Below are 25,387 nucleotides of genomic sequence, written 5' to 3'. Positions count from 1 at the left end.
AATCTCTCCAACAGGAATTCATTTCTTCAGAAACAAAAATAAGCTAAATTGATAGTTACAATCTGGCCTTAGTCATAATGGCAAAAAGAGACTTGAGAGAGAGACTTCAGAGTAACTGTGATCAATAGAGGCAGCGAAGTCAGTATTGATATGTCTCAGGAATATATACAGTATACATTTATATAGATGGATGGATAGATAGAGACAGACAGATGGATAGATAGATAGTTATAATGAACACAGGAAAACATGTCAAAAGGAAATTTCTTTGAATGAGTTGCCTGTAGTTTGTTTTCTTCGCCCTGTATTTCATTGACACAAATCTTTTAACACTGTTAGCTGCACAAAAACAATTATCCACCCACTGAGCATTGTGGAACATCAATTCTAAGAATGTGAAATTGTTGCCGACAAAGGAAGTTCAGAAACAAGAAGGGCTTACACCAGGGTTTCTCAAACTGTGGGGTGCACGTGAAACTAAGGTTTTCATGTTTGAGCTGCCAAACAGCAGTGACGCACAACCAACAACCCAACTGCCCTGATTCCTCTCTGGATTTGAACTAGAATTTTCGAAACAGTGTTTGCCAATGTGAGCAATGATTGACCGCCAAGATCCAGGAAATGACACACGGCACCGCGTTGAATCTGCGTTTCGGATTTGTGAGAATGCTGCTGGATTTAAAGAAAGACCTCCGTGTGTCGCACAAGTCTGGCAGCTGACAGTAGGAAACATAATAAACTGAAAAGACCCTTGGAGAGCGTACTCCACAGTCGCATCAGTAAGCCATTCATGTTTTTCAAGAGGAATCCAGGACGCAAGAAAACGGTATAAACACAGCACATGTAAACAAGGCACAACCGGCATCCCAGAATATGGTGTCAGTTATGATAGATGAAAAAGGAGGCTGCCAAATCTTCATCCTCAACACAATTGTTTACACAGTGCTGTGAATTTGACAAGCAAGTGCACTTATTGGTAATATGCTGTGCTTTTAGCCCCATCTCAGCATTTAGCATCTGTCATTTGGATTTCATTCAGATGCTGCTGTGTTTCCTGGTGCTGTTTATCTCTTTCATTCCTGTCCTGTAAATGGCCCAGTTGTAACCTAATCATATTACAGTAATTGTTCTACGTTGGCAATGCTTTATGATGTTCTGTCATTTGAAGAGTTTCGGTTTCAAGGCACCAAGTCCTCTGGGTAGCATCTTCACCGGCTGCCTGAGCCAGCAACGTTTCCTAATTCAAACATTGTTGCGCAAGGCTCCTCCCAGGGAACGGCTTTAATTGACTGCCTAATAGGAGAAACGGCTCACAGTTACTGACGTGGGGGGGGGGGGGGGATCTCTGGGAGTGCTGCATCACATGTACTTACACGACATGCAGAAATCTCTAGACAAGGTCAAGTAATGTTTTGTGATTCGGATCCAAAGGGATTCCAAGATGTGGCTGGTGCCGCTGGGCGTGGTTGCTGTACGTAGAGCCGTGTTTCCCAGCTCATTTAGAGCAACATAGGTGCTCGGCAGAACTGTCTTCCCCACAGGGCATCGTTATTTCCTTTGTCTGAATCCAAAGTTAATAGAAGAGCTGAGCTGCCAGAAAAATGTTACAAGTATATCCCGAACCCAATGTTGCGTTCTGCATATCTGTGTCTAAAATACGTGCAGCAGCGCACTTCTCTGCTGCTGACTGGATGATTCCAATGGAGAACATTTCCAAATTCGACCCTGAACAACAGAAACTCGTTGCCCTCTGTCAGGGAAACCTTAAACAGATAACTGCCTGTTGACCCCCCCCAACCCCCCTTACCTCGCCATACAAACAGAAAAGAAGAAAGGGAAATTATCCTAATTAGGAATGTAAACGAGCGTGCAAGTTTTATGGGGCACCAGACTAATGAGTGCCTCCTGACTGACCCTGAGAGAGGAAGATTTGGAGTAGTTGATGAGTATATGATAATATAAAATGATAATGTAAACACGGCTGCATTGTATTATTGATATTGGTTATGAAATTTCTCAGTATTTCAGGCAGAAATGGATCTGTTTTTTTATTTGTCCTTTATTTGAGAGGGTTTTTTTTTACATAGAAAGGAGCAACAGCTTGAAGTGTCAGAAAAGGTGGTATTTTCATTTAATATCTAACTATATTAACGTGTTACTACTTTTGACAATAAACCCAAATTGCATGCAGCAAATTTCCATATAGTGTTCATTAGTGCACCTACACAGTTGTTAAAAATAAATGTGCAATAGCTTTTTCTCTTCACCCTGGAATGACCTGGAATGGTAACACCTTTATTACTCGTTTTAACACTATATTTCATGTACCACATTATGGGATAGAGGTACACTTTACAGGAGTTGCTACATTAACAAGGAGATGCGGTTTTTTGGTTACTTGCTCTGTAAAACAGAGTAAAAGCTTGTAAATGTGAAATGTTTCTCAATTAGGAGAAAAAAGAAATTCTAATGAGGCCCCTTTTATTAATTACAGAACTCAGAAATTTGATTAAAATTGAGATTTATGTAACTAAACTCAAACTACATTTATACAACTGTGGCTCCACTGAAGATGTTATCATATTCACAGGTCCCCACTGAGGAGAAGGTATATAATCACCATATATCTGAGGCATTTTTGTGCCACTTGAGATGTATTTTTTATTTTCTTTAATGGTTCAGTCACAGTTGTAATTAAGATGTTTTTAGTTTTTAAGATGCAAAGAATCTATACATTTCCTGACCGCCTCTGTTGAAGACGGAACACACATCGATCATAACATTCACTTAACGTGCGTAGGAGAGGAGCACGGCGTCTCAGGGGAGGAACGCGTGGAGCGGTAGAGCCCCCATCGACTGTGGCCCTCGAGATCAGGCCTCTTAAAATCAAAAACAAAACAGAGGTTCAACGTGTCGATAACGACGGCAGCTACGTCTCTAATAAAGCGGCCACCTTTCTCATTTGCCCTCCAAACATATTCAGATTCAGGTCCTTTATTGTCCCACGCGGGGAAATTTACAGCGCAACAACAGCAAGAGCACGCAGAGAAAAATAAGATAAAATAAAATAGAATAGAATTCGGAATATACAAAGAGGATTTTTTTTTTTTCAATAATCCAGGTAAATGGATATTCAACCCTTGTGAGGGTGAATACAATATAAATATCAGAATATATAATATTCAGATTGTGCTAGCGGGCGTTATGTTTATTGTTATTTTATACAGGAAAGATCTGCGATACCTCTCCTCCACACAGCGAGGGTGGAGCAGCCGCTCACTAAAGGAGCTGCCCAGTGCTGTCAGGGTGTCCTGTAGGGTGGGTGGGGGGGGGGGGGGGGGGCGTGTTGTTCAACATGGATGACAGCTTAGCCATCATCCTCCCATTTCCCACCACCTCCACCGAGTCCAGGGGACATCCCAGGACAGAGCTGGCCCTCCTTACCAGTCTGTCCATCCTCTTCCTGTCCCTGTCCGTGATGCTGCTGGACCAGCAGACAACCCCATAGAAGATGGCTGATCCACCACAGAGTCGTAGAAAGTCCTCAGGAGTGGTCCCTGCACTCCCAAAGACCCCAGCCTCCTGAGCAGGAACAGTCTGCTATTGGCCTTCTTGACAAGGGCGTCTGTGTTGTGTGTCCAGTCCAGGTTATTGTTTAAGTGAACACCCAGGTACTTATAGGACTCCACTGACTTATATTATCTCCTCTCTAATGAATTCAAATTCAAGGCTCAGTTTCCTGGAGAATTATCTGATGGAGAATAACACGTATCAGTGAACTAAATACATCTTTTAGTGTATGTGACCCGTGTTGATCCATATTGTCCTCTGATTCCTCTCTTGGCTCTGTAGTTGCAGGATCGTGTAGTGTCGCAGTAGATTTTAATACTCAACCTTGAACTTCATCGTAACACTCGCTCTACTTATATTATTGCTCAAGATACTTGTATCGCTATATACATTTTCTTGTAAATGCCCTTTTAAGTATGGAGTGTTTCACACTAAGCATCGTTACATTCCGTGCTGGAGTCAAGTGTGTAAACCTCCCACGGAGCATCTGTTAAGAGCACAGCTGGAAATGCTCCGTAGTCAGAACATTTTTCACTTCGCGTTTACTCGGCATCAGGTAAATAGATTGGAGTAGAAATAGGATTGCACAAGTTAGAGGCTTCTCATTGGGGTGTATTCTTTCTCTGCTGGGCGCGGGCGGGGGCGGGGTCAGGTTACAGGCCTAACTAACCAGGAGAAATGAGCAGGGTGACTTCAGGCTCCATCACGGGGAGTCAGGAGGGTTGTCCAAACGGTTGATGCTCCAGCCACCAGCCGAGCAGATCAAACAGGCACCGGCTTAAAAGGCAGAATTTCACAGAATTTACAAGATTTAATTAGGCTAAAAGCTTCTCTGTGCGTAAAGCGACGTTTTTCATCACTGAGCTGGAGAGGACCGACTCTGACAAGCCTGCGTGAGGTGTGTGAGATAAGAGATCTGTTGTCTGTAGGTGGAGGCAGACCTGCAAAGAGGAGAGTCGGGGATGAATCGATTCGGGGTTACGCTACACTTCCAAGATGTGTTTTTCCGTGGCTTTGTTCCGCTCTTTCTCGCTGTGTTTTCAAACTTTCTGCTGCCTATGCTAAATCACAGCAGGGGGAACAAAAGGGAGTTCTTCTGGAAAAAAAACCCCAACAAATCCTTGAAATTTTTGAGAGGTTTATATCAAACACGCCTCAACTCTTTAACTCTTTCTACCCAGTAGGCGCTAGATTAATACTGCTTGCTTCCTGGAGGGGCTGCGAAATACATTTTAGTTTCCACTGGTTGTTTTGCTTTGATTGCTTAGTTGTTGCAGCTTCCCCAGAAGTGTCTGAGGTACTGGCGAAATGGAAGAATCTCAGTATTTCATTGTGTCCTATTTACGCCCTGTTTGCTTAACTAATTCTTCCTTCCAAGTATGTGTGAAATTGATTTCAAAGTTTAGCCCAGAAACATAAATGTATTTTATTGAGACTTTGGAAGTCGGTGGCACTGCTGGCTGAATTTTGTCATCAGCTCGAGGAGGTGCAAACGTGCATCAAGTTGTAAAGGAAACATTAAAGGAAATTCTGAATCAAAATATTTTAAGAATATTTTAACTTCAATGGATGCTCAAATGCAGCCTCTGTTGCCTCCCAACTCTTCAGTTCTTAGCAGTAATCAGCCTGTATAATGGATCCTATGGTGGGATTCAGCACTATTGAAACTCCTTCAGCTTATCACAAAGGCCATTTCCATATTGTAAATAGAGGCAGCAGTTTGCGACAAAACAGAGACGATATCCTGAAAACCCCTTTTGCTAGAACATGAGGTCTAGACGTGTGCTTGTTATTTCTTGCTCCTTACACTTGTAGCTTACACCGTACACACTAAGAGCGATAACACACACACACACACATGCATGAGTGGACGCGTTACAATAAATGACATGTGTCTGCGCAGAGACACGCGCCGCGCTGTGAAGGTGGGCTGCTATCAGGAGGGCGCCGGTGCCGCGACATAAACAGGCTCTGATCTAAATGGGTCTGGAACGCCGGCCCCATTGGCAGCATCGTGGCTTCATCAATGCGCAGCACAGTTAGGCTGCTGATATTTCAGGGTTATAGATTTTAACTCGCACAAACAGTCCGCTCAGGATCAATGAGTCAAGCAGACTAGACTAACTTATCAAACAGACAAGCAGGAAATACTGACTGCTAAAGAAAAGTGTATGTGTGCTGGATATATATGAGGAATTCTGGGCTATAAATCATTTTTTTTATCAGTGTCACCACTGTGCATCACATTTAAACCGTACTAAATAATTGGGGTTTCCCGTTAAAGCCATGCTTCACACACACTCCTCTCTCTTTTATTGTATTTTTCAACCTGAGCTTTCTTCTCAACAGCCAGCAGCTTCTCTCCTGTCACGATGGAGCCGAGAGCTGCCACTCAACCAAGTTTTAATTCCAACTCCTGGGAGATAGCGCTCTATTTTGAGGAGAGTAAAGGACAAAATCGTTGTGAAATTCCTTCTAGATGTTTGCGAACGTCTCATTTTTGACTTCTCACTTTTGAGAGGATAAAAGCTGTGAGGCTTGAAGCAAGAACAATGCTGCAGCGCCACAATTTATAGGAGTGGCTTTGCTTTGAGAGAGACTTAAAAGTCACTCTCCCCAGAGTTTCCCAATAGTTGGAATCAATAGAAATGAAGTATTTTGTGTACTTTTGCCAAACACTCCACAATGACTTCCTTTTGTATTTTCAGGAATTTAACTCCACAAATAATAATAATAATAAAAAAAATGGAGCTCAGAATACAAATTTGAAGGTCTTTAATTGTTGCCTCATTAAATATGTGTGTTTAAGTATGCCTGAAGCCACTTCACAGTGCACGGGGAAGATTGACAATCCTGCGCCTGCAACAACAAGCACCGACGTTGAAAGTTTGCCACCTACATGCTCATCTTTTCATTTTTGTCCTCTTTGAACAGGCGGAGAAACCTGAAAGGTTTGACTCGGATACCGTAACCCTGCGATTGGATGTGAGACTACTTTGACCCTATAAAAGTGAAGATGATGTTGCTATGGAAACTGCTGGTGCTGCAGTCACTTATGGGGTGCCTCACAGGTAAAGCATCTTATTAGGAACTTTTGATGCATACCAAAGCTGTCTCTGTCAAATCTCCATCCTTATTCATATGTATTTGGGACAGGTGACAGAAAGAAAACTGAGGGAAAAAAAGTGAATTTCTGCTGCACTCATAATAATAATATATGTAATAAAATTAGTAGAGATTCTGTTCAGCACATAAACAACGGACAGAACTGCATTTGGGTGGAGCCCTGACGTTATTTTGCATTCAGAAAAGGTCAGTGATACCATCCTGAATATGTATGAGGAGCATTTAGTGCAGGATAAAAATATTCAAGCTCAAAGTACTGGAGCAGAAATAGTGGTATAGGCTGACACAATAAGGTTACAGCAGTCGTTAAAGCAGTAATAAAATGTCCTGAATTGCCATACATATAGGTATTAAGAAGATGCAGTGTGGTAAATCTGTCCTGCGTTATTTCACATGTCCATCATTCATTTATTAGTGTGTTGTTAGGTTGAATCATAGCTTCATTACACCGTGGTGCCTGTTTCAGCCAGAGGCTCCTTGGAATTGATCGCAATTTGATGGAGGACTTTAATTTGTCTCTGTTACAAATAGGAGGAGGTCAATAGAGAGTATCAGTTAAATGGCTCAGTGTTTAATCAACAGGTATTACACGAATCAAGGAGATGAAAAAGACTGCTGATGAGGTCTGTGTCCTGGTTGAAACCTCCATCTCATTACTCAACTCTGATTCCTGGGTTGAACTCTGCGACCTCTGCTCGAGAGGGAGTCATCACCTGCGTGTCTCGCTCGTGATGACAAGAGAGTCGTTAAGAGACTTCAGTAGCGTTTGTCTCTGCTTTATGATTAGTAGGATGCACCACTCAGTAAAGGGTGGGGGGGGGGTCGTCCTCAACATCCCATTTTCTCTTCATTAATCATTAATGGTGTACAGCACATGGATGCCTACCACCATCTGCACCACTGTAGTGAAAGATGAGGACCAGACCGAGACATAATAGTCCAGATTATCTACGGAAGCATGTCTGAGCAGGTCTACTCAACCTCTTGATATCTAAAAAAAAATGAGATTCTGAGAAGATGGGACAAAATCCTGTCATATTGATCCATTGAAGTGCTAATCAGAAGTATAGATCTCTTTGTAATTAGGAAGTATGAAGTCAGTCCTGTTTGTGTTCATCAGTCAGACGATTCTCGAGTGTTAATTGCTCCCTTTAACAGTATTTATTTATAGAGTGGAGCCAACTGGCTAAAACACGCTTTACCCAGATGAGACATGAGGCGTTCGTACCAAAGCCGTCGTCACTCCTGTTTCCACTCATCTCACTTGACCTGCTGCCATTTCTGAAACGCAGTACGCGCTCATTGCACGAACTCCCCGATCAAGCGAGTTTTTTAAAAAAGATTTCTGGCTCCGCTCGCTGTTTCTCTCTCACACCGCTCTGAGTATTCGTGGTGTGTATGCTGGGATGGACTGGTGACCTGTACGGGCTGGTACTGGGACAGGCTCCAGCACCCCCCACAAAAACAGGCACCACCATATCTGGGATGCAAGGATGGATGGAGATTCCATGTAATGACTAGCTGATGTTGGTGGAACTTTGAAATCCTTATTGACTCCGGTCCCAGAAACCCCCATCCCAACGGTTCGGATGAGCGACAGGCCTGCATTAACTCAGTTTCGGCCCACAATTATTGTTTTTAAGCCGCTCAAGCTCGCAAGGGTTTTTTTTTCCTAATCCTACATTGGGGATGTTCCAAAATTTAAAGTTAATTTCCAGAGAAAGGAAACAAGGAAAGAAGCAAGGAAACAATAAAATATCAAGGAAAGAAGCCAGAAACAGTAAAAACCTGAAGGTTATGTCAGCTGGCATGCTGCTGATGTATTTATGCTGAATTATTGTCTTGTCTTTGGCATCTTTTAGCGCGGCAGGCAGATTTCCTCCACAGGAAAGCGAAGGTTAATGAGGACACGGTTGTTAAATGTTTTAGCCAGAGAATGAGAGCCGGATGTGCACTCACTGATCCACTGAGAGCATCCATGAACTACAGCAATTTAAGGGTCACTCAAAGACTCAAATTGATTTATTCCCCATGCAAAAATCACAGATGTGGTTTTCAGGCATGCATATATTTATACCTTCATTATGCTAATGTGTTTTTGGCCAGGCCAGAAACGAACATCTTTGCCCTTTTTTCCCTAATTGTGATGTTTGAGCTCAGGATTATTGCACTAAGCCTCCTGATGCACAATATGCAGACATAAAAAGCTTGGTCTTAATGTACTTTAGCCTGCAAGGAATTGAATTTAAAGACTAACCCTCATACACGCCTGCAGAGAGGACTCATACAGAAGCTCCTATTACCGCATTAGTTACTTTAGTTACTCCTCTGGCAGATAGAATTTGATTTTCTTTTTGTTCATGTACAAAAAACTAGAATGACTTGATGGTAAGGTGCGAAATTCCAAAGAGATCAATTTTCCATCAACATGTCAAGATTTACTGCCAGAATCTTTGTATCGTTCAGCTGTCAGTCATGTCTCACACCCCCATTTTACAGGGACAATTAGCCTATAAAACTACACTCAGGGCACTACACACTAAAAAAAAACAAAAAAAACAGACCTTTGGAACAACTGAAATTGCATGAAACCTTTTGCTATGTGCAGCAGCCTGCCACTAGGGAGGCAGTCAAGGCAACATGTATTAAATGCCTGAGTTAAGTTGTATGTAACTTATCATCTGTGATCGTCACCTTCATCAGGACGCACCTCAGGGTGTTTGAACTGTTCAGATTAGACTTTAATCCAAATAATGCCAATCCCAGGTGAACCCACACTTCCTCTCATACATTAATGTACTTCTTTAAACATTTGTTTCCCAAGTACACGCCAAACACCCACCAAGTTGTTTAATAGTCATAGTGAGAATATGCTCGCCAGGATGACAGTTAAGGTGTGTGAATAACAAATAGAGCAACTAATCAGATTACATCTACATTAGTTATAATCAATGATTAAAGGTGTGAACCATGTGCATATTTAATATGTAAAGATAACTGCCTGAGCTTCCCGCTGCCAGGAATAAGAATGCTAATGTAACAAAGCCTCTTTGGCGCATCAAATATTTATTTGCATTTTAATTATTGATTTGAATATTCATGTCGTGTAAGAGAATAGTGATCTGTTTTTAGTGTCTCGAGCACCAGTCACTCGAGGATTGTTTGCCAAACAGGCGTGCTTTTTTGAAGCTTTGCACGATTTATGCGCGCAGTGAACCCCCCCCCCCCCCCAGAGATCAGCCCAGTTTGATCAAATTGGTTTGTGCCAGTAGGTTGCTGCATCTGCGTTATCTGGCAGTTTAATTACCAACAACAATCTAAGCAAGCTGAATTAAGCCTGAATCTTCTGCCTGCATTTGAATGAAAAGGTTACACGATTTGGGTTGTGCTTGTGCAGGAACAGAAGAAAAGAAAACATAAAAAGAACCTCCACATCATTTCCTGCAAACTGTCCGCACACTTCTTTCACAATGGCTGCCAGATTGTGAGGTTTAAATGTGACAAAGTGCTGCCACAGCTGACAGTGTCTGACAGGATTATTCTGAAAAACTGAGAAATTCCTTCTGCAAACTCAAACGGAGGCTTCTCCAGCGTCACTTTTTCAGCTCTTTGAGCCGCGGAAGCAAAACTCTGCATTTAAGAAGAATTGTAGAGTTTCCAAAATTCCAGCTGTGTGATCATCAAAACGCCGCCTGAAGTTATCTCCATTCTTATCAGAGAAGCGAGGATTGAAACTCCCATAATCCTCTTTTGGGCCTCTTGATAATGTTTAGTGGTGAAGGCCTTCACGCAACTTGCAGCTCTGCTCTCTTCAGCTGTGGATGAGGTGTCCTTGCAGCTCAATGGAGCTGCGACAGAAGAAAAAAAAAGTCATTAGGAATTTGCAGGAAAATAGTTCTTTGGTGACTATTAATGGAAGTCAGAGACCTGCTCTGCAGAACAAATCAGCTTATACGAGGCGGTATAATTCTGTAAATAAATGAATGCAGCAAATGTAGTGAAGAGGCTGGTTTTTGTGACGATGCGAGGAGTGAAAGACTACTAGAGGCAGAAGTTGTATTAAAGTATTCAGTAGCACCAGCTAATTATGCTAAAACTAAGTAGGTCAGGGAGACTGAGGAGGGGAGTGCTGTTTTGGAAATGGGGGCATATTATAAAAAGTACTGCCATTATAAAGCAATTGACTTTTCACCTGTGTCCAGAGAGGTGTTAGAAATTATGATGACATTACCATGGGTCAACATTCCTTCTGGCTACATTCGCAAATTTTTCAAAAGCTTGACATTTTGTCATCAGCCGTGGCTTCTCTGCTATTAGCACATCCTAAAAAAAGAAAATGTTTAGCTAGTTGGAGGGATTGGTGGTGGTTTTATAGCGATTCTGAAGTTTGTGTACTGGGTTCAACAGGCTGGACCAAACTTTTTCTTCTTCTCTGGTGTTAATGTATGTGTATTGTGTAGCCTCTAAACGAACCACAGATGGCGCTATAATGAACTCAACATCGATGCTATAGAGAAAGAACCCAATAAATTACAGAAGATGGCTAATCTGCCTCCTTAGAAGATGCTATGTTTGCTTTATCCTCACTTACAGAAGCTTTTCTAGTTCAACTCTCACAGATGGAAGGAGGTGAAAAGAACAGCGATTTCCTCTCATTTAGTCTCATTTTTCGCCCACTTCATGCACGTTTGGATTGGCTGCGTTGTACGTTCTGTATAGTTAAACAGACAGATCAATAGGCTGAAGGTACAGAATAATCAGATATTGAATACAGCCACACAAGAAGCAGGAATCTTTAAAATAGTTGACAATTTATTGTTGAATCTTCTCATCTTCCAATATAAAATGATCACTGAGATCAAGAAACACTGTTTGTCCACCAGTTTTAAGCACGTGAGATGGAAGATATGAGACATCTTTACATTTTCCATTCACATTTATGTCATTTTTCAGTTTTCATTTATACTCAAGAGGTTTGTAATGATGCATTAGACATTTTTGATTCTTCCCTCTGAATATAAGGATTTTTTTAAGCTCCTTGTATTCAAACTCCCATTATTCTTTTTGCCTGGACCTGCTCCAAATATTTGGAAAGACCGTGTCTACATGCTTGTTCAGAATCATCTAATTCTTCAAATAACTGACTACCTTTCAACATTGACAGCATTTATGGAGACTCTGTCAAATGTGCAGCCAAAGCAGCTATTGGCCTGGAATGCTCAGTTAGCAGCTTAGCAGCTCCAGTCAGTCTCAGGCACAGCGCTAATGCTGAGACAGACACATCGCTGGGGGGAGCGTGCAGCCACTTAACCATGTGTCACCCCAGGACTGGATTCACCGAGTGAGTCATACACGGCCCAGAGCGAGACCCGGGACATGCCGGACCACTGTGAGCTTACTGTCATTGCAAATTGGCGAATAGGACAAAGTGCTGAGGTCATGACAAAGAGCTGTGAAATTCAAGTGCAATTTTGTTTGGATAGAGAAGATGAAAAGGCAGATTTAGTGTTGGCTACTTCTCATGTCTGGATTTATCACGTCTGCATGAAAATTAGCAATAACTTTATCATTGTAACTCAGTCATGAACAATTATAAATGCTTCTATGTGGGGGTGGTGGTGATGGGGGGGATGTTTACAGCTCAATAAAGCAGCGAGAACTCATCTTCATTTGGCCTGAAATGAATTACAAAAGTCTCAGATTTGATAAGATTAACTGGCCTTGCTTTATTGCTTCGTTTGTGCCAAAAAGACGATCTCTATCTGGTGCGACAGGAGAAGACGGCTCCTTCCTGATTGTGCTGGTGAAGGCTTATGAACAACACAGGGAAAACAGCCCCACAGGGGCTATATATTTTCAAGCTCTCTCCCCAGCGATTTCAGAACTGAAGAAGCCTTCTGGATAGAAGGCGAAACGTCTTCAAGAGAAGAAACCCAGTCCAGTTGACAGAGAAAACTACCTTGGAAACACAGGGACGCACTTCAAAATATACTTTAAACAGCAAGAAAGCAGATGGTACTATCTAGTCAGCAGATGAACTGATATCTGGCAGCAGATAACACTGTTTAGCATATCAGAGATGCCTTTGTGGCATTATCATTTGTGTTTGTTTTGGCCACACTTTTCTTTTAAATAATGTTGAACTTTATTTTCAATGACACTAACGGGCACCTTATTCCGGCTGGATTAGAGAGTTGCTGTTGCTATTGGTCAGCGGCAGCTGAACAAAGTAGCTAACGTTCCTAGAAATATAACCTCCTTCTGGTGGAGTGACGCTGTTCCTGTTGTTTCCTATAGAAATAATAACATGTGGACATTCCGTCTGATCTAGATGCTTCCAAGCTGGTAAAATTCACAGTTATAAGTCTTCATCTACTTCCTGCTCCTTGGTCACTTTGGGCTGCTGTTACAGCACCATTTAGCCTCTGGTTACCACTGGAAATGGTTTGTTTAGCCTTTGCAGCCACTATAAAAGGCCATTTAGTGCCGTTGTCCCACAGCGACCTGTCCACTTAGCCTCTCTGTCCAAATGTGCCCCTTGATTTCTTTTTTGTTTCCCAAACCTTTTTGGGCCAAATGAAACACTTGTCTCAGAGCTTTGACATAAGCAGGAGCCCCTATTTTCACACCTCACTGAAGGCATTAATAAACTATGAGGCAAATAAAGTGGAACGTTTTATCTTTTTACAAACCAGACTCACATATAAGGAAGGCATCATGTGGCCTGGGTGCTTATCGTGGAATACATTAGTAACTAATATAGGAAAAATATATTTGTATGTTTCATTTTCCAACCATGTTTTGATTTGTGAGTTAATTGATCAATTTTCAGACTGCCGCATATTTTCAAAATGAAAGATTATTGTACAGTTACACAAACCAACTTAACAGGAGGGAAAACAAAATAAGTCGTATGATGACATGGAATTAATTACGTTCACAGCTGAGAGCTTTTGTACAGGTGGTGGCATTAAGCTACAGCGAGAAACTGAGCCAGTGGATAAATTAGGAAGACCTAAATAATAACGTGGAACAGCAAATGATTCCCTGTGCACACTAATTTTACGGTAATTAGCAAAGGAACACGTGAACTCATGTTCATTAACCAAATAAATATGTATATAATAAATAGCTCGGGTTATATCGTGTGCCCCTCCAGAGAGAATATGGAGAGTTGTACATGTTGGCGAGTCAGTGAAAATGACTCACTGTTGGCAGGCCTGCAGAAAGTGTCAGACATGTGGTCATCAGGAGCAGCAATGTCACTTAAAGGACATTCGAAGCAAATAAAATCAACCCCCAGTGCTTGTGAAATCTGCATTTGCTGTTATTACACTTTACAGCCGCTAAAAGGCTTATGCTGCTAGTTAGCATATGGTTAAAACAGGAAAAATAATGTCCCTACAATTTCTATTTAGGGATAACCAGATTAACAAAACGCTGCATGGAAGGTTTAAGGATGTTAAAATGTGGATTTTTCACCCGAATATGCTGAAAGGTTTGCTGAAACAAACCTGCAGTGCAGAAAACCTTGCCTGCACGGTTCCTTTTTTACGCTGTTGAATTAGTAAGAGAGCAGGTAGCATCTGCTGTGAGAGCAGCAGCATTCGTGGAGAAGCTTCCGCAGAGCCTGACACATTGGTGAAGCCTCTCCATGAACATGGCAGATGTACACAAAAGGCCTTTCCTTGGCTGATGTGCATGTCAGATGGCCTATAAATCAAGGTCTCCTCTGGCGCTGCTGTCCCGAAGCCTCCAGGCCATTTTACTGTGACAGTATGAAGACTGACCCCTGTCATTCCGGCGGGTGAGCAGCCTGTGGTGAGCCCCACGGAGCCGGGCCAGCCAAAGCCCGATGTTAAACAGAGCCTGCACCCGTGGCCCAGGGTCTGTTTCAAACACACCTCCAGCTGTTCCCACTTCATTATGTGCTTGTTAGAGGAGCTCCCCCCCATTAAATGGACTCGATTATTTAATCCAGACCACTGCCTCAGGAAGGCCAAATGGAACACCGTCGCTAACTTGCATCATGACCTTGGAACGTTCCATCTGACCTCGGGGCTCGGGGGTTTCCTTGTTTTTATAGTCTGCTGTTCCTTATTTCTCAAAGCTTTCATTAGTGTCGAGGGCTGCTTGATGACGGTATCAGTGGAAGCTCAGCTGTATCCCATCAAACTGAAGAGCTTGTCAAGCTTACCTGACGCAGAGGGCTCCGGGTGTGCTCACCTGTTTTTTTCTCCAGAGGAGCAATTATGTCGGGATAAAAGGAGCGGCCGTCCCCACGCGGCCTCTGAACCAAGCTGTGGCTAATTGCCATGTTAGAGATTTCGAGTGGGTTCGCTCCATACGTCTCTTTTCACAGGCCCGGCAGCTTTGTTCGGCTGCATACTTCTTTGTCAATTCTTGTCTTTTGATATGCATATCGATAAATGTTTTATTCATGGCCATTTGGAGCGGAATCAGACCGTCACCTATTTGTTGTCTGCAGCCACACTTAGTGTGGACGAGCATGGGGGAGGTTGCCATTTCTCGCAGGGAGTTTTGAAACAGAGCAGAACCCGAGACATAAATTATTTATGCCACCCTCAGAATGAGGCTGCAGAGCGACCATGACTGGACTTTACATCAGCTTTTAAATTTCTGCGTCCTTTTCTGAACCAGACATAATTGGGTGGTTGGATTAGAACTCATGTGAGATGTTTCTGAGACGGGCCGTGTTGGAGAGCCTGAACTTCAGGTACCGGTTTCCCGCATCCCAGCAGGCACACACGTGATATCTGTTTCCAACCAGGGGCCCGTTTGTTAATAGTAATCCGGCAAACGGTGAGCATGTGAACATAATTAAAGTTTCACTTTCAATTATCGTTCACTTAAATCTTTGGCGCGGTTACCATAGAGACCCATTTCTGTGGATGTGATAATTGCTGTATCTTTTGTAAAGGTGAATTACGGCTATCAGAAAGCACAATGTTGGTATACAGATGTTCCCTTCTGCATGAAAGCCTAAATTATTGATCAATGTTGAGCGAAGTTTCCACATTCTGCAACTTTCTGTCTCCCGCTGTTTAGTGTAAGGAAGCGGGTTAAGCTGGGTCAAACCAGTGCTGGGCAGTGTCTTCTTAGTTATGGTCTCCAAAGGCATCGTAATTATGGGTCACAAATTCATTCAGACCTTCCATCCTCTCTTTCATTATATTTAACTTTAGTCATTTTGTGGAATGCTGAACTCGTATTTCAGAAATTCCTTCAAATCTTAATTCTAATCCTGTGAAAATCTAGGCGATACCCACGAAACCAGCCGGCGACCGGACAATTTGCACACGATGAACTCACGGCGATGTCCTGAGACGTCCATTCTCAGAATAGTGCACGAGTGGAGGAACCATTCCAAACAGGTCAGGCTGAAAGCATGACTGCAGTTCAGGACAGCCAAGTCTGAACCATTTCAGAGCAGATAATCCACTCCTTTGTAGTCTGTGTAAGGGAGAGAGAGAGGATAGTATATTCAAAAATATCTCCTTTCAGACCCCAAAGATCACCGCCGACATATTCTGAATTGCTGTTTGATGGTGACATGGTTGACATTAATCCCAGCAGCCCGTGCTGGATTAGGGCAGCATATTTGAGCCTTCTAATTAGCTGCATTCGGATCTGATGGCACGCGTTCATCTAAATGTGCACATTTTGGTGCCAGTGGTGTAAAAAATTATGGATTCACTGTTACATTTTATCTTATGATTCAACGCATATGTGCTGGTGTCAGGAAAGACTTGATAATGGCTGAAAATAATGACTAACAAGTTGTCAGAATGTATTGAAAAGCCACCCCACATCCCATAATGCAGCATGACTTCAGATCCAAGAGTTTAGATTTAGTTATTTTGATGATAAATTGTCCAACGTGACCATGAGAAGAGAACAGAGGAGCAAAATTTCCATCCCGTTTACAACGTAGAGATCTGAACTTTCAGAATAATGCAGGTGACAGACTTCCAGAAGTCTGCAGGTTTTCCCACAGGCTGCTGTTGGGTTGACATGTTTCTCCCAGAGAGCCACAAACTGAGGATTCAGGTCATGGGAACTGGCGTACTGCAGGTGCGGGAGGCCTGCTGGGAGAACTGGTAAGCGCACCTGAGCGTAAGAGGAACATAATATTTCAATGTTGACCTACTTCTCATCAGCTCAGCACCGAGCTCCTGCATGAGGAGATGCAAAACAGCTTCCTCCGAAGAGCATAGGAGGAAAGTTTGCTGCTGGAAAAAGGCTGAGGCTTAGCCCCAGGAGTAATATGAGGTAATGTTTAGTTTGCTTCCTCCAAATCTCAAAGTGAAACAGCAGCAACACCAAAGACGATCCAAGAATAAACAGTGTTTGCACGTTTGGCGGAACAGAAAACCTGTTGGAACAGAACTTTGGTGACAAACAAACAAATCACGTTGGCATAAGGAGGCCTTTATCAGCATTCAGGAGCATAAACGGGCCTTCTATTAAAGTGCTCGACAGCCCCTCCCCCTCCCAATATCGGAAAAATATTCATTTCATTGCAGAGAGGAATTCAAGGAGGAAGTAGCGATGATGTAATGCAGCATATTTACTCAAGACGGCTGTCTGTTTACTGCTCTGATCCTTGAAATCCTTCCAGTCAAACTAAAACGAGCCTTAAAGTGTCCCTGAGGTCAGCTTGATTCAACAGCTTGACAGTGAGCGGAGCAGCAAGGCGCTCCTTCAGAAGCTTTGACGACCGTCTACCATCTTCGCTGGCGCACGTTCGGCATTCTCTCTGAAGCTTCTAATGGCAGTCGCTACAAATGATTAAAGGACGCGCTCGCTGACCGCGGCGCGCATCTCCTGAGTGATAACTGCTGTAGCACAACTGCGTCTTAAAGTTCAAAGGAATGTTCGTTTAGCACATGATGTATTGAATTTGGCATTTAACCAATAAACAGACTGGTCATATCAGTGATTTTTACTGATATGTCCTGCAAAATACGGCAGATTGATGATCTGGTTATTACACATATTCATCTTTAATGGGTAGAAAAGATTCTTTCTTCTTCAAAAACAGTAGTTTTGTTTATTGTTGTTGTTTTGACAGTTGTGAATTAATGCTTTTTATGCTCATTTGCTTTTATTCGAGTATTTTAGAGTCCCTTCTGATAAAAAGTGGGGTTTTATTTGCCAAATTCCATAGCATAATTTCTCTCTTTTATTCTAGTAAATATAACTAAGTAGATATTTTTTTTAAAAGGCTGGTTAGCAAATTTAGTTTCTGCTCTTCTGAAAACGAGACAGCTGATTTGAATTGTGGGCTGTTGATAAGGAGGTCACCTCCAGCCATCAGGTTTTACACATTTATTATATATGGAATGCAGCCGTAGCATGATGAGCCGTGTCAGGAGCAACTCTGTTACTCATTAATGAGTTTTGTGTTACTCTGTCCGTGTTGTTGTGTGCACCTGTGGCCCCCGCTGTCAATACGCAGCGAGAACGTGTTGCTTTAATATTAGTCTGTCTTGACAAGTGCAATAAATGCTTGAGAACTTAAGTGTGCTTAAGATCAAAATAGCAGCTATTCTCATCAAAAGCTCACCCCAAACATCAAAGCTCTGGTTCTTTGATTCCTTTATTCTGTCGCGTTTATTCATTAAAGGTTGAGAAGCCCAAATCCACCATTTGATGGTGGGTGGGTGTGTCCGCCCTCAACGCCGCAGCACGTCGGTGATTGTGTTGGGCAGGACTGGACGCTGTTCCTCCCTCCATCGCTCCACATGTTGACTGTCGGCCTCTGTGACAGATGGCTGCCATCTCTGCAGGCGGGTAATCCACAGTGGAGGGCCACGTGCATTTGTTTCATCTGGATTTTTCACAGGGGAAACCTTCTGAAGAAGAAAATAGAAGCTGGGTGAAACTTCTGAAACCAAATAGTTTCCTGCAATAACCTGGTTCATTTTTCAGTGAATCTGTCGAACTTTTACACAATCAGGGCGGACAGGCAGCTTAAGACTGAGCGAGCGTCGCTGTCCTTCAGAGCTTTGCTGATCCTCGCTCACGCCACCACGCTCACATGCGCGCTGCATTAATGGACCCTTAATGGTGTAATGGAGACCGCTCTTGTGTCGTTCACTACAAAAAGATCCAACTAAACAAAACCAATAGATTACATCTCTGCAAAGACACATAATCCTACCAGCAGTGGCCACATAGATAAACAAATAAAGACACCTTGACAGCAGTAAATGAAGGCATTTTTCCAGATAATTGGTTTAGGTAAATCAGGCTCTATATCCTATTACCACCTAAATGGCTTTTAAACACATCTTACTCCAAATGACTCTCGTCTCTGTTGTGACAGACGGCTCAAATTGATGTAATTTGTCTTTGCCTGTCCAAGCTTCTTTCTTGCCTTTATCTAAGGGACCGTTTGACAAACAGGGAGGTGTCTGAGTGTACATGTGTCCTGTTGTCCCCCAGGGAGCAGTGTCCTGCAGAGTCCTGTATTCACCAAGCAGCCTGGCAGCATCGTGTATCCTGTAGAGACCCTGGAGAGGAACAAGGAGGTGGTGTTCAGCTGCGAGGCCCAGGGAAGCCCCCCTCCCAGCTACCGGTGAGTGTGTGAACCCACATGCTTTATCTAGATGCTGTTTTTTTTTTTTTTACAAGTTCTCCACCTTAAAAATTCTTCACTGAAATGGAATTTGGGCCAGCTGGTGTGTATTACGCCTCATGAACATGGCCTGCACAGTCAATCTGATGAAATAAAAACAGTCCAAATATTAATTTCAGGGCCTGAAGGACAACACAGGAAATATATATAACTCTTCAAAAACTAGTAGAGTAAGCTTTACTAGAGTAAACTTAAAATAAATAAGAAGCTTCCTCCTTGTTCCTACGTTCCTACGTTCCTAAAGCTGGTAATTGCTTTCTATGTAGCCATGATTTCCATGTAACATGAGCGGAGAACAAAAAAAGTACATGTTGACGATAAAGATTGACCAAAAATGAAAAAGGCTCCCTTTATGCGATGTGAGATCATTCCAAGCACATGTGGAGATACAGTCACACTTAAATATCACTCGTTCGTGTTTTTTATGGCTTCAGGAAATATTTCAAATTATTTTTAAAAAAGCATTTTTTTATCCATTTATTCTCCATTTCTTGATTTATATTTGCCCTTTTATACTTTTCACAACAGGAGAAATACATGTTAGAAAGCTGACCGCTGTAATTTGGATAAAGTGAGATTAAAAAGTCTGGATTTGCGGTTATCTGGGCTGTTTCTGACTAAAGCGCCACCGATGACACAATGTTCCTCTGATGTCACTGTGTTTAATCCAAACAGCCTGCCTGACAGATCAGTTCCAAACCCACAACCCTGAAAGTTTCTTATCTGGCAAAGCCAGAAGCTGCTCAACCGACACTGATTTGGATTTTATTTATTTTTTCAAATTCTGGACACATGACTGCTGGAACCGCTGTCCTGGCTCTCAAGTGTAACGAGAATCTGGATCCTCGCGTATCCACACTGAATGAAGCTGCTCTGGTTTTGTCTCTTCACGCAGCAACAAGAGAGGACTTTTTCTTGTCTGTCGTTTTGAGCTTTAGCAAAGATTTGTTGATCCTCACAAAGTGAGCCTGAGCTGATTAGGATCACAGGAATGTTTAACTTGAATTCTGGATTTTGCTCCCAGCTGCAGCGTATCTGCAGGCCAGGAATCGCCTGCTAATCTTGGAAACCTTTGTCCGAAGCTACAGCTTTCATCTCCCAAACGTGTGCTGCACAGCAGTGGATAGCTGTGTTTGACTGACGGGAGGCTTCGGACAAACACATAATGGACCAAGCTGTCTTACTGCCGTCTCTAAATGTACATTAAAGGCAACAAATTACGGCTTCATCACTTTGGAGGCTGGTTAATTGTGGGTCGGACGGCTGCAAATCGACAGATGGAGCTCGACTCGGTGTCATTTGCTCCCAAATTAAAGGCGTCGAAGCTGTTTGTTTTTTTTAGTACATTACAACCCATAAATCTTTTTGAAAATAAAATCTTACTCAATGCGTCAAAACTAATGACTCCTAATGGCTTGACTCCTCGTTTCTACTGCGTGAATGATCTGACAGTGCTGCTGAGATCAGGTCTGGGTCACTGCAGCCTCTCAGGCTGCACTGAAGTGTCTCATCATTGGAGGCACCACCTCTGATATCATATACGTCTATATGCTTTCATGTAAGTGGAGTCGGTGGCGTACGGAGCTGGCTGACGGCCCTTTGACACAAAGTGCTGACCACTTTTAACTTACCACTGAAAGTTCCACTGAAACACCTCATCTCTCAGCCTTTTTTCTTAATGTGATTACACTAAAAAGAGCCACAGGGAGAAGAAGAACCCGACTGGCATTGCGGCGATATTAACGTTCTTACTCGGAGAAGATGAAGGGTTCTGTGCAAATTAGCATCAGACTGGGAGAAGCTCACCTAGGTCTAACGCCTGGAAACTTTGTGTCGTGTGTTTTTCTACAAATGAAAGAGCTGGAAATAAGGAGTAAATCCTCTCATATTCACAGCTGCAGGAGCCAGATGGTGTGTATTACGCCACATGTACATGGCCTGTTGTTCCATGATTATACAGCGCATGTGTCTAACAAATGGGACGACTGTGGCTGCCTCCGTGCAGCATAAATCATTCTAAGCAGAAATGATAAGTACAAGTTTGTGTGTTTGATGGAATCTGCGGCTCAGGCAGCATTTCCAGTGACAGAGCTGAAAGTTTCCCATCGACATTTCTGAGCTAATCTCATTTTGTCTGCTGCGCTTTCACTGACGTCTGTCACATTCTGGCTTTAAAGTCCTTGACTGTGGGCTTAAAATGACAACCGTTTTCATGGAGGAAAGACACTTGCTCATAAAACAGCAGCTGGAGCTCAGTATCATTAGTCGACCCGCCTTTAATGATGTAGAACACGGATGGCAACCCTGTCCTTCCCTGTCCTTCCATGATCCAGCCAGGTTTTCCTTCCTTCCCGCCACCCACTTTTGCTATTGGAGGTGTGAGCTTTGGCAACCCGGTAGGTCAGAAGACCCGGCTGGATCATGGCCCCCGTAGGACTGGGTTGCCCATTATTGGAGATAATGAGGTAGATTTTAGAAAGACATGGACATTTATGCTGTCACCCATTTTAAAAAGGGATGCTGCCTTCAGTGATGTTAAAGAACCACTGATAATATGTGGGCCTGACTCTGGAGTTTTAATCGCCATTATCGCGGCTTCTCCTTGTCCGTTTCGCCCTTTGGGTGCAAAATATAGGCGTTGATTTTTTTGTTTGTTCCACTTCTGCTCTGAATGAATTGCTGCTGTCGTCCTTTCGAGACTCGGCCCTCCAGGCCCTTTCGAGACTCGGCCCTCTCTATTGTGTGTAGTAATAAGGCTCTGGAGAGCATGCACTTACTTATAAGTGAGCCGAAGACGGGCTATTGTGCTATACGTTTGTCTATTAAAAGAGAAAATCTTTAGAGACGCACTGAATGCTGCAGTGCTCAACCCACAAAGAATCTGCTGCACATGACACACTTCAGCAGGGGTAGGCGGGTGAGGAAGACATCCTGACATCGTATTTCATGTAATCAGCTCCTACGTGTGTATTAAATATCGAAAGCCGCCCGTGCCAGTGTCACAAAACTGAGCTCATTTACTGCCACACGATAAACAATTGTCTCCAGAGTATACTGAGATAAAATGACAGTATTCATTTTAAAAAAAATGCTGCTGGTATTTTCTCCTAAATGTTCTTGTGCCTCACAGGCAGCAGACTGGCACAAAGGGGGAGTTGGGATAGAAGCACAGCGCAGCAGCTTTGCACAACCTCTGTCTACTGTACGAAGAGGCTTTAGCAAAGCCCATTTATTCACTTGAAAGCTCCTTTCTTTTCCAAAAGAAACAATGCTTTGTTTCCCTGAACCTGAAGTCATCCTGAGAAAATTCTAGAGCCAACGAAACGCACAACTTCTTGGAATAATGCTCGGCCACTAAATTACTTTGGACCCTCGGCCTTACGTTGTTTTTTGCTTCTTTGTGCAGAACATCTCGCTGCTCTGATGCTAAATGATGATAAATAACAGCATCCAAAGCCTGTTCTTGTTCATTTCGTCCTGACTGAAGTCACCCGTTGCCTATTTGTCTAACAAGGTTCATCTGTGCGGCGTGATTTAAGTGGATTTCACTCCTCGTTGATTCCACCTCGCACCAACACCAATCAAGCGGGCCGGTCCAGAATACACAAGTGTGGGGGCGAGGTTGCACGCATTCTCTTTAATTGTTGCATCCTCGTGATTAAGCAGCATTTTTATGCGCTTTGACTGGCATCTGGCAAGACGGATGGCCTGCAACGGTATCTATTCTCGTGCAGTCAGGTTCGTGACACCCTGATGGTTTGCTGCTGCTTCCATTAACGCTGACCTGGAGGTGCGAGTCCTGAACTCGCTCTAGCTTTTATTTAGCTCCATTTAAATGTAATCACATTTAGACTCAAGTTATTTTCCTTCCCATTTGGAAGGCTTCAACAAAATGGAAGAAAGTGAAATTAATATAATTCTATTCCTATTCTTTTTAGGTGGAAACTTAATGGCACAGAAATAAGCAGCAAGTATGGATCTCACTACATCCTTTCTGGAGGCAATCTTCGAATCAGCCGCCTGAACAAAGACCAAGATGCTGGAACGTATCAGTGCCTCGCCTCCAACTCTTTCGGGACCATCGTCAGCCGAGAGGCCAGTCTAACCTTTGCATGTAAGTCTCTATTTCTTACCACTCTCCAGGCTAACTTCTCTTTTTTAAAAGGAAAAAAAAAACAGCAGGTTTTACTTGAAAGCATTGAATATCGAAACATTTCTCTGCAAAACTACCCGCATCTGAATAGCTGCTAGCATAAATCACCAGAGTCAAACAAGTGAAAGAAGCATGTAGAATTATGCTGCGCAGCAACCCACTCTGGAAATCCTCCAAACTTTAGCTCACTCTCACAAATTTGTTGATTAAAAACTACCATGGAACATTTAAACGGCCTTGAATCTACACCTCCAAGACGTATGTTGTTGGGGTCGACTTTAGTCCATCTCCAACTCACCCGCATACCTTGGAGTGCACCTTGAGGTGTAGAATGGCCCCAAAGTGTGGCAAAAGAAACAGTTCACACATTTAAATAATTCAGTGAAACTGAAGCAAACACGGATTCTCAGCCAGCGCAAACTAAATATTTATACCAAGTGACACTTCAGAGTGTTACTTTGTGTGTTTGACTTTTCAATCTGCAGGTCTGCTGCCTCCACCAGCTGAGCACTTTCATTAGAACAAAAGCTGCTCGTTTCTCCAGCTTTCAAGGGAACTGCAATGAACAAAGTTAAGAGATGACATCATCGGTTTACAGATTCCCAAGTTTTTCTTGTCGAGACAATCAGATGAAAAATTGTCCGATTTTGATGCGCCCGATCGATTGCGTTTGCTGGAGGAACAGGACGTCGATAGTACGTGTGGCGTGTTCCAGTTTGTGTATCGGCATGCTGATGACGTTCAAAGCGTGTGAGCGATCTCTTGCTTGGACCAGATCCTGAGCGGGAAGCACACAGGGACCAGGCCTGTCGCTGCTGCGCCGTCCCTCGGTCCAGGGAAAAGTCAATGCACAATCATGTGGTGGATTTCCACTATGATGGGATGGCAGCTCCATCAATTGTTGGGCTCTGACCTTAACAGCTCTCAGTTGTCACGGCATCAGGATGTGACAAGGTGTGATGGCCGAGTGTCATCTATCTTCTTTATTACACTCGGTAGATCTTAATTAACTCCAAAGCATGACTGACTGATGAAGGTTCAAGAGAATAATTTAAAGGTCAACTGGTGGTGCTACTAGAGGGTGTCATGTAATTCTGAAATTTAAGGCAGGAACATGGTGTTTCTCCTCCAGGCAGCCAGAGATATTCTGCTCTTGCATGCTTCATTTAATGCAGCACGCAGCAGCAGAAGCCGAACGTCTAGAACAGAACCTTTTGGCGTTAAATGCATTCCCGCCATTCGACTACATTTTTACCTCCAGATCATTTTTGAAGCACTTGAGGTTATTCTGACAGCTCCTAATTATGTTGTATTAATGGAACAGAAAATTATTCAGAATTTTAAAAAAAAGGTTTTATAGCCAGGAATGATTTTGCCATTTGCTACAAATGGGGCAGCCTCGGTAACATATGCATTGGGTAAGTGATTAACCATTATTTAACCATAAAAAGTTTCTTAATGAGTAATAAAATCTGTTATGCAACCAAAGTCAGTGGCAGATCCTGAAGTAATTGCCCCGTTAAGCCAGTTTTCTTTATTTGTGATCCAATAAAAGTGATTCAGTAACAATAACCAGGCTGAAAGGCATTTAATTGATCGTTTCATTTGATGAAAGAAAGTTTATCCAGCCACCTGTTTAAGTGTGGAAAATGTGAATCGCCATCTATATTTTTAAATCTCATTGACTAAAACGGGGCAAGTTTACAGCACAATTTAGAGTTTGACCTTAAATATCACTTTAATAGAGGCTCTCTTCCAATGGGCGTGAGGCTTATAGGTCTCTCTGTTGGAGCGTCTCGATTATCTGCCTATGAACAAAAGGGACGACCCATCCAGGGAATAAAGAGCCCAGACAGATCACACAGCCACAGCTG

General features: G+C 42.9%; 1 protein-coding gene across 3 annotated transcripts in view; it reads left to right on the top strand.

Moving 5' to 3' along the window:
• cntn4 (contactin 4) overlaps positions 1–25,387 on the top strand; it is a 102,526-nt gene that overhangs the window by 26,818 nt on the left and 50,321 nt on the right. For all 3 annotated transcript variants that reach the window (XM_029827151.1, XM_029827152.1, XM_029827150.1), the window contains 3 exons: positions 6,505–6,641; positions 19,168–19,300; positions 23,299–23,474. In XM_029827151.1, the coding sequence (XP_029683011.1) occupies positions 6,587–6,641; positions 19,168–19,300; positions 23,299–23,474 (364 nt within the window). In that variant the 5' untranslated portion in view covers positions 6,505–6,586. The remainder of the gene's footprint in view (positions 1–6,504; positions 6,642–19,167; positions 19,301–23,298; positions 23,475–25,387) is intronic.

Source organism: Takifugu rubripes, chromosome 19 (assembly GCF_901000725.2).
Source record: "Takifugu rubripes chromosome 19, fTakRub1.2, whole genome shotgun sequence".
Lineage (NCBI taxonomy): Eukaryota > Metazoa > Chordata > Actinopteri > Tetraodontiformes > Tetraodontidae > Takifugu > Takifugu rubripes.
The sequence above is the reverse complement of the archived record's forward strand: the minus strand, read 5'-3'. Positions and strand labels throughout refer to the sequence as shown.